Source organism: Poecilia formosa, unplaced genomic scaffold, assembly GCF_000485575.1.
Source record: "Poecilia formosa unplaced genomic scaffold, Poecilia_formosa-5.1.2 Scaffold232, whole genome shotgun sequence".
Taxonomy (NCBI): Eukaryota; Metazoa; Chordata; class Actinopteri; order Cyprinodontiformes; family Poeciliidae; genus Poecilia; species Poecilia formosa.
This window is the reverse complement of record NW_006800171.1, coordinates 897,691-908,155: the sequence shown is the minus strand read 5'-3', so window position 1 is coordinate 908,155 and position 10,465 is coordinate 897,691. Positions and strand designations below refer to the sequence as shown.

General features: G+C 36.4%; 1 protein-coding gene across 2 annotated transcripts in view; it reads right to left on the bottom strand.

Moving 5' to 3' along the window:
- LOC103149653 (voltage-dependent calcium channel subunit alpha-2/delta-3-like) overlaps positions 1-10,465 on the bottom strand; it is a 130,992-nt gene that overhangs the window by 78,609 nt on the left and 41,918 nt on the right. For both annotated transcript variants that reach the window (XM_016680106.1, XM_016680107.1), the window contains exon 4: positions 4,202-4,261. In XM_016680106.1, the coding sequence (XP_016535592.1) occupies positions 4,202-4,261 (60 nt within the window). The remainder of the gene's footprint in view (positions 1-4,201; positions 4,262-10,465) is intronic.

The window sequence follows — 10,465 nt, the reverse complement described above, 5'->3', positions numbered from 1 at the left end:
GTTGTTACTGAAGTACCCATGATCAAAAATTATTTAATTCTTGTTGTGAGCTCAAGAGTGTGTGTCTAATGACAAATTTGAGGTCTGTGGTTTTCGTGAGTGCTATGATATTATTGTATGTCTTTTCCTGACCCACTAACAGTGCTGTAAAACCTCATAATCTAAATATTTTATCAAAATGCTATTACTGTGTCCAAACACCATGTCAACAACAATCTACTAATGACTTCAGGACTCTGATTGCATGTTAGAGTTTTCTTTTATTGAACCCTCTCTATTTTTGCTTTTTTTCTATCTATTCTATTTTTTCTATTTTTGCTTTTTTTTTGTATCCAGGTCTCTTTCTCAGAGACCTGGATACACAATCCTGCCATGCTGGTCCAATATATGCTTTTCTAATCTTCACGTAAATATTCTAACACACTACACTACTCTACCACGCAGCATTGGCTCAGGCTGTGCCATTAAAGCAGCAACAAAGAGGCACTCACCATGTTGGGCTCATTTCATCCCTGCCAAATAATTACTGGCATAAAACGCTGTTGTGATCCCACACAATGATTGTGCCCATCAAGCACTAAATGAAAAAAACAAGCCTGTACATCACATGTAAGTGGCATATGCTACTGGTTTAACACATATCTGTAACATTATGCAAAAATATCTGCACGATAAGCTTTGTTAAATGGTTGTAAATAAAAGAAATCCAAGAGTCTTAAAATTTGCATCAGAACTCCACGACAAAGGATAAATATGTAGTTACCCAGGCCTACACTTAATGTATTAATTGTGTGAAACATACATATATATATATATATATATATATATTATGTCAAACCACTATCTAAAAGAATACTGGTTTTGTAAAGCCAAGAGATTGCAAGTGACTACTGATTTACAAATCAATAGAGACAGTTTAATCCTAATCTCTCTTATAATTTATCTAACACAATGCATACATCTTTGACTCCAAACAGTAATGAATATTTGAATATAAAGATATGCATTAATAGTCAATGAAAAGCGTGAATTTTGAGAATTTATTGTAAGAATGAGTAGGGACGAACAGTTGACTTCAACATTCATCGTCAGGAACTTCATCTATTTCTCCACCGACTTCTTCATGGTTTCTGAGTCTCATTTCTAGTTATTGTTAGTGTGAAACCTGCTTTTCTTTCAATCGATGTTTGACTCCCTTCACTATAAAATCTGCTAGAGATCCTCAATATTCCCCTTACGTCTGCAAAAGAAAAGTGGCAAATGTTTACAAAAATATTATAAAATTGAAGCTCAACTGTTAAGACTAAATAAAAATATAAATCCTGTCACGTATATTATAGGATAAAATAATTGTGTGCTTAGATAGAAATCATAAATCAGTTTGCAATGAAAACCTTATTTCTCCTTTAGGCACATAATCACTGTGTGATAAGACGTAATAGGACTTTGAAGTGGTTGTGCGGAAAATGCTCGTCTCCAGGCAGCGGTTGCTCTTAACACTTTCGCTTTATATTTTCACTGTATCTACCTTATTGTAGGGAGTATAATTAAACAAAGTAAATGATTGTGTTAATCTTATGAAAATATGTTCTCTGAGTGAAAATTAAAATATTAAAGCTTTGGAAAACATCTATAAAAAAAATATTGTAACTTTTTAGCGATTCTTAAAAGCTGTAAAATAACTTATTACATAGCAAAACATATTGAGGAACATGGTATACATTAAAAAAAAACAGTCGGTTTCCAAATGTATGTTATTATTTTCTACAGCCTATAAACATTTCCATTTATACCTACAGTTAATCCCAAAACTATTAATGCCTTTAGTAGATTAAGATTTTTTTTTCTAATTTTTTTCCTTCAACCCATTTTTTTTTTGTATTATTAGAAAACGAGCACATCTCTTGAAATACTAGATTTAAAAAAAAACGTAAAAATGTCAATTTCAATACAAAATGGGATATGAAAAATTACTTATACCCTGCTGAATAATTAATTAACGCTCCCACAGTCTTACTGTAACGCTAAGGAGAAGCACGGAAAATGTCATGGAAAGAGAACGGGGAAGCGGTGGAGTTGTCCCATCAGACAGTCAAATTCTGAAACCACACAAAAAAATCTCGTAAAAGCGCACACAGGGTCAGTGCCACCCCACCACACCGCGCACAAAGTGAAAAACTTGTGGGATCTAAATGACCCTATCAGTTAAGTCGGTGTGAGGGTTAGTTAAAAAAATAGCTGCAATCTTTTCAGAATCCTCCAGGACAAGTGAGATTAGGAAAAAAAATAAAATCACATTGGTGAGTTGAACTGTGTGTAAACACAGTAACACTCCACACAAAGGATAAACTGAGCAAAATCTGCACTCAGAATGCAGCTTAAATGGAAAAAAATGGTTAAATATCAGGTGAATGCCTTTGTACTGTAGTTTCACATTCAAGTTGTTTGAAAATAAAATGAGTTTTGTTAGCTAGGTCATTTTCAGCCCAGGTCATTTTGTCATATTCATATAATCTTCAAACAAAACTAATGTCAATAATAATTTTACCAAAATAGCTAATTTGGCTTTTCTGGTGTTGTGACAAAATCATATAATCTTTAAAGGATTTTTTTTTTTTTTAAGTGAAGTTAGAAAATTCAGAGAATGTCTAAAGATCAAGATCACCACCAAGAAGATTTGGTCCAATCCACAGGACTGGACAGTAGTTAATTTAGTAACTAATCACCTTTAATCGCCTGTGTTGGCAGAAAACCGCATGGCATTCACTGTAATACTCTGAAGAACTGACAAAGTAAACACTTACTCAAAGCAGGCACAGATACCAGCACTCAGTTTATAAGTGGTTTAGCTGCAAATTCTCCAAAGTCGACTTAGTATCATAGCTCCTCTTAAGACCTCAAGTTTGTGCTGCTCCTCCTACTTTAACAAACTCTGTTCTAAACTGTGCTTGACGTTCAGCAAGCTCAGGCACAAACATCAAGCACACACACACACACACACACACACACACACACACACGACCAAGTGCACATCCACAGCACTGCCAAACGCACATGACATACACAATTCAAAGCAGTACTCACACAAAATTAAAGCTGTTAAAATGGATTTGAGGCAGAACCATGAAGGCAGCAGCTTGGTTTGGGGGGGTGTGCGCAGATGTGATTAGAATAAAAAGAATTTGCTCAAATCTGCAGAACAGAAGGAGGAACTTCTCTGAAGTAGTTTAGAATGTGATTGTGTGCATGTGTGCGCGTGTTTTCGAGCATGCGTGTATGTGCGTGGGAATTTCACTGCTTAGTATCATATTTATCGTTATCTACATTTAATTAAAATGTGAATACTGTAGTTTATTTCATGATTAAATGAACTAGAAAAGTTAATTAAATTAGTTAATTAAGACTAAAAGAATAAAGATTTTTAGCTAAAATGAACTCATGGTCACGAAAAATAATTAAAAACAAAAACCCACACAAGCAGATTTAGGGCTTACATATTCCTCCAGTGATTAAACATATACAGTTAAATTATTTAGTTACTTTATCATGTACAGAGTTAACATAAACAATTAAAAGTACATTCAACAGTACAACTCAGCCTGTCTAGGACTAACGCCTTATAGTTTTGTTTTGCTTGTTTTTTTTTTCTTCCCCAAAACGTATTAGCATACATTTAAAAAAAAAAAAAAGGCATCTCCAAGGATACAAAAACATTATCTGGTTATGCACTGAAACCCGAATTGATATTTCCTTTGGGTTTCTGAACCTATTTCATCTATTTTTATGCAAAATTGGCAGTGTAGGAATCACTGCAACCAAAAGTTTCCTTTTCAGATTTGAGTTTGTTTTTTCTGACAGTGAGACCACAGCTGAAGGTGACACACTGAAACACATGAGTGCAAATAATTTTAAGGGACGCTGTCCTGTTAACGGGAAATGATTCACTGTACTCGAGTTAAACAGCAGAGCCCATTTCAAAATGCCTTTTCTTATCAACCTTTCTTGTTTTTACAGAGGATTACTGCCGTATTTTACCCTCACAAAGAATTAACAACAAAAGCTCTAATTTTGATAGTCAACAAGGATTTGCTTTAATCCTCTAAGAATAAGGGATGAGCATGCTGATTGAAATGAAGTTTGCGTTGAAGCAATACGACTCGCATAAAAAAAATAAAAAATAAAAATGCACGTTTTGACTCACCTGCAGGTCTGGATTCTCTTCATGCTGGAGATGGGCTTCCTCTGCTGCCTCCACCAATCGCTGCAGGAACAGAGACGATAACATTATAGCTTCAATAGAGACGTGAATTGGCTTTGTAGTTTAACAGTAATAGGCAAGAAAAGCTCCATACAAAAATGATCTGTGCAAGCGTCACAATAGCATTGAGACACACAGAGCAGGCAAACATTTGGTAGTCTTAATAAAAGACGTAATTTTCCTTAATGCTTCAACAGAAGAGGTAATGACTGCCCTGGACTCCTTGATCCCAGTGAAGCCAGACATCATTGGCTCATGCTGTTTTACACTTGCACACTTCGCTCAAACAACCAATTACCATGCACACTGACAAAAAGCCACACATGAAGTCACTCCATCATCACCCTCTTGCTGGTACCGTCTGCTGTGTCTTTAGGGTGATGCAGGTCGGTATCTGTCTGCCGTTGAGTCAGTTTTAGGCTTTTTACAATCTCTCTAAGAGCTAACATTTTGATTTTGTTTTTTTTTGTTTTTTTTTAATGAAGATCTGCCACATCAGACAATTATGACAAAACCCTGAAAAAATATGTTTATAGAATATTAGGGTTTGCTTACATGAGACCACTGTCTGGAAACTGCTGGTAGTTTTGAATGTTGACTTGGGAAAATTTATGCATTCAGGTTCTTGTTGTCTATGATTCTAACATGTTGAAAGTCCTGATGAACCATGTGCTCATGTAACACACAAATATTCTGTATTAGAAGATGCTAAGCTGAAATGGCTACATAGCACAAACAGTACAATGTAATCTGTCATTTTCTTCACTGTTATATACCCGTGCATGCATAGGACAAATCCTGCAGCATTCTGTGCATGTTCCCACACAGAGCACTTCACACCTCCGCATGGGGTGTTCCTGTAAGTCCCACTCTGAGACCTGGTTTCAAAAGTCGCTACTTTAACCAGTTCTGCCCCAGAGTCATCTCCATTGCATCCTGAGTAGTTCTGCTCGGCTCTTCTCCGTTTTTGTACCCTCTTCAGGGGTAGTACAAGTCACATCAAGCTGTGAATTCACGCGCAAGGAATTTGATTGACAGCAGACTGCATTTGCTGATTTACGTCACCGCAAACTCCAAACAACATTTCAAGCACAGCGGTGTACACCGTCTGGTATCAGAGAGCTGCACAGTATGGAGGAGCGTGATTATGAGTTTAATCCTGAGCAGCACCGGGTGCGCATGCATCGACTTTTAGAGCGGCATGCCCTGCAAGCCGAACGTCTCTCGGAAGAACGGGGATCCAAAGAAGGAGCGAGAAATTGTACAGCTCTGGTCAGCATTCAGTCAAAGCTGCAGTTCTGTGCTGGTCTGGTGTGAAACACCTGCACATCGTAATGTTAGTTTGGGATACATGTTAATCTTTGTTTGGACATTTTTCTTAAATAAAGTTTATGCATTAACTGCATGACCTAAATTCAAAAGGTTTCAAATTTAAAAAAAAAATGTAAGTAATATACAAATGATGCTTCCTGGAAATGTCTCTTTCCAAAGAAACTTTTCACTTGCATGTCATGACCTTCCATACACTAATAAGATTGCTGACACAAACATAATTTACCCTTACATTCTGCTATATTTAAAAGTTCACCATTTATGAGTCTTTAACATCTTCTAGATTTATGGGCCAGTACTGATGCTTTCATCATGGGGAACATATACACATAATAGTTTAATTGCTGGGTTAACCCTAAATTACATTCCATTGTACGTAATTACTGCACTTTCACTGCTGGAGGCACTGGAGGTGAAATGAGACCTTGTGACAAAAATTTGGCCCTTTTGTATAATTTTAAATTGCTAAAACAAAAAGAGCATATTTTTTCTTAAAAATAAAGTTAAAATCCAATTTATTTATTTTTTGTTTTTCTTATGGACCCAATGAATTGTACCATTGTTGACTATACCATTAAATCAGCTGTCTTTGGAGACATAATTTCCTTTATTTCAGTTTTGTTCTAGAAACTGAGAAGAGAGATTGATTTACAAACATGTTCCACCATCTACCAAATCTACTTAGATGGCAAGTTGTTATTCAGTTTGGCTGTTACTGTTTGCTAACAGCCAAAAGTAGCAATACCACAGTTAGTTAGATTAAAGAGAATCAGTAGTTATTGATGATTAGTAGGAAGATAAATTACATTGCACATTTATAAAGTCCATTGATTTTCTAAGTTGGCATTAAATATTAACATGATTCATTGCTTAGTTGTAAGTTAGACTGCCAGACAGTCATGGTCTCTTTCATTTTCTTTATTAGTTAAGGCAAAGTTGTGTTGATCTACACTTTCTTATTCTCCATTGCCTCTTTTTTTTATCTTCTATTGCTTTTATTTTATACTTGCACATGTTTTTTCTAAACAAATCCCAACTTTTCTAATCAAGTCAAAATATGCTCAATAAGATTTCAGTCAAGCATTCTCAAAAGTCTCCCGATGTCCTAGTTTTAAGAAAACGGCATATACTGAAGCATTTTCAGTTTGCAAATCGTTTCTTGCTAAGAAAATTATCAAAAATGTAAGCAAAATTTAAAATGTCATTATAAGCCAGTGTTTGCTGAAATCTGATTCATAAAATACTATTAAAAGCAACTCAGTAGAAATGCACTATATTGTGTATTTGTGCACAGTTCTCATGTCGGACTAAGAAATATTCATTATTTTGAAAAATGATCAACTAATGCACAAGGTGAGGGATCAAGCTAATACTTTTCAGGTCTCAACTCTAAATGATGTCTTACAAACACACAGCCACACACATTTCTTTTTATATAAATGTGATGTGATGCTCATTGTGTTTTTTCACTCTGACCAGCTTCTCCCGTTCACATCTGGTTTCACTGCCTTGGAGTTTTAGTAATGAACTTCCATTTCACATTTCCATTCAAATGGCTTTCACCACTAAACTACTGCAATCAGCCATCCTATTTTAGCTGAGCAATGGGTGTGTGTTGTGATGCCGTTATGTGTGTAGGCAAGCTGTTTTGGGAAGCAAACACTGTAATCTAGGCTCTAGCAAATCATTTTCTTCACCATAGCAACACACCTGGCCATTGCATATTGTTGCATATTTTGTGATTGCTTCTATTCAGCTATATAGAATCATGTTTGCATTTGTTCTGCTACCCTCTTGGTCTGTGATGGGTTGGCAGAAATGGGCAGATCAGAGAGGCATAGGACATCTTGCAATGTTTCTGAAAATCAGTTCAGAATATTTGACAATATAAGAACACGTTTGCATTCAGGTCAGTGAATTTGTGCATTTTCAATGAGAGGTAGCAAAGACAAAAACAACAGGAAACAATTGCTGCATGTGCACTGCAAAGTATATATAAGAAACAAAAATACAAACGGTGGAATTAAATTTGGTTTGAAAATAACCCTATCTCAAAGTCTGAACTCCTTAAAAACACCTTAGAGAATATTGGATTTTCTTTTAAATGCAAAAGAACCAAAAAAATGCGACAGGCATTCAGGAAGCTGTTGCAAAAGAGCTGCTGGATGAAAATAGTGAGAGCAACGGTTTGTCTGTTTTTAACTCCTGTAAATATCAAGATTTCACCAGGATGAACAGTCTAGGAGGCGTGCTTTCATTTCAGTAAATGCGGGTTTGCTGTGTGTGTTTTCTGACTCATTCACAAAGGTGTGTGTTTCCACCATGCATTCAAATGAACCTGCCCAGCTGCTTTTTATCAACAAGTGGTCCTGCCACAGCGTATGGTGCAGATTAGAAAGAGAGGAAATTACTTTTTGTCTCTAGTTGTTCTGCTGAGTCTTTGGCTTACAAGATGACAACAATAATTAAGCTGGTACAGTCAAAGAGGCAGGGGCTGGTGGCTGGCGAAAAAGCACACCTGTTTGATTGCAAATGCACATTTTCATATGCACACAGTGAAGGAGAATGAAATCATAACATACTTACACCAGATGAGATGAAATGCTCTGGAGTTACCTTAAACAAGAGGTTACGCCTTGAATACCTTTCAATTTAGTGAAAAGAATTCCTCAACAGAGGTGTAATAGATTGATTGCCAGTAATCATAAACGCTTGCTGACCATTGCTGGCAAGGGTGGCACAATTACTAATTAGGCTTAGAGGGGCCTGAGCCTGAAACCTTTGTGTTGAGAGGCTAAACTCGTAATCATAACATAATAATGCTGCCTTTTCACCCCCCCTCTTTATAAAGCTAAACAAAAGCAAAGCCTTTCACCTTGAATAAACAGTTTATTTTCACTTTTTTATTATTATTTTTCTTTAATCCCACCTACTTTTACCGCCCATTGTATTTTCCTGACATTTGCACTCATCTACCTCTTTTCATTACCCGACATCTTGCAATTATGCTTTGCCCATAAATGGATTCTCTTGTTTACTCTCTCAAAAGTTCATCAACAACCCCCGTCATTTAGCTGTCAGTCTGATAGGCTGATTGTTGTTTGTGCACCTCGCCTACCGTGTGGAGGGTTTCCTGAGGGCTGAAGCCAATGACCTTAGCAAATGTTGTTCATTATAGATGCAGCTATAAATCCGTCAAGGTTTTCAGAGGTTGTCATGCGCAGCTGAGCTATGCTAAAAGCGGCCGTCAGAAAAGGAGAGGCAGGTTGGCTCACATACATTATTGACCAGTACCGACATCTCTTGCCTTTTTTTTTTTCTTTTTTTTTTTTTTGCGCAGCACATTCAGCTTTGACTCAACACATTTCTGAGGGCAGTGACCTGAATCTCAATGTTCCACCAGGGTAACCCAGAACAGGAGGCCCAGCAGGTCGAACTCTGAACATACCTGTATAAAAGCATACCCAGAGGTTCTGTGAGCAGCTGATTTAGCGAACATTTGTATTTTGAACTAAATTTAACTTCTGCTCTTTTAAGTTTGCCTGGAAACTCCAAGCAGATAGAGGAAACCAAAGCATTCAGAAGTCAATTTTGTCTTTTAAAGTTTAATTTTCCTTTGCTCCTAACTCATGCAGTTGTCTTTCACAAGACTTTACGACCTGCCCATGCAGTAGGGATGTTTCAGACCTGCTTTGACAACTTGGGTGGGACTTAACGCAATTTTTTAAAATCCACTCAATCTACTCTGGGAAATGTGTCTTTGATAGTTTGGGTTTGGTAAGGGCTCAGTGCAATATCAAAGTGTAAAATAGGCATGTAATATAAAATCTTAGTTTAGAGAATAATAATTTAAGAAAATACCAATGATGGGTTTTGGGGCAAGCATGAACATTATTTTTTTTTAAATCTGTAAATGCTAGTTGTTTTGTTTACCCAAATGCTGTTTTTAATGTTTTAATGTTCTATATGTTTCATGATCAAGCCTTTCACGTTGAGCTAATTTTTGACACCATGGTTTAGGAGTCGTGTCAAGGTGAAATATCTAATTTTTCTACTAAGTGGCTACAAATAAAGTTCTCTAAAGATTCGACATATTCTCTCATTGTCATCGCTGCTTATTACTTAAACTCCAGATGAGAAGTTGCAAAAAAATCTTGATGGAAAAATATCTTAAAGATATTTTTTCACCAATCAAAAGTGTTTTATTAACCAACTTTGTGTTTTGTATATTAAGAAACTGTCCTCTATCTAAATATGTCTTGACGTTTTCATGCGGCAGGACCATATGTTAATTTTACCCGTTTCTAAAGTGCAGTGAAAAAAGGTCTACACAAGTAAACTGAGATAAATTGAATAACATAACTGAACTGCATTTTATGTCAGTTTTAAACATGTTGATATCCAATCTATTTAGATTATGGCAATACCAAACATTCACGAGAAACATGGTGAACACCATTAACTACATGAACTGGGGTTACAAATTGACATCAAAGTGAATCAATCCTCAATAAGTTGTGTGAAATTCTGCCTACTTAATTATACAACAACGCCTCTTTTATTAAGACCAGAAACAAAACGTTCAGCTTCATTCATTTATGCTGTTGGTGGGTGTGGAAGTCACTATAAGTAATAGTTGCAAACTAAATAATTGTATGTAAATCTACGTGGACAACTTGCTGATGTACAGCTGTACCTTGGTTCTAACCACAAATGCAAAGTAAGGTTTGGCCTCCTACAGCAGCAGGGCAGGTCCTTTGGGTCCTGGTTCTGCCAAGGGTTCGACATGGGTGGTATTGGCTTCGCTCAGCCCATCAATAGTACTAGGGACAGCAATTAATATCCTCATAGGAGCCAAGGAATGGTGCACCATCA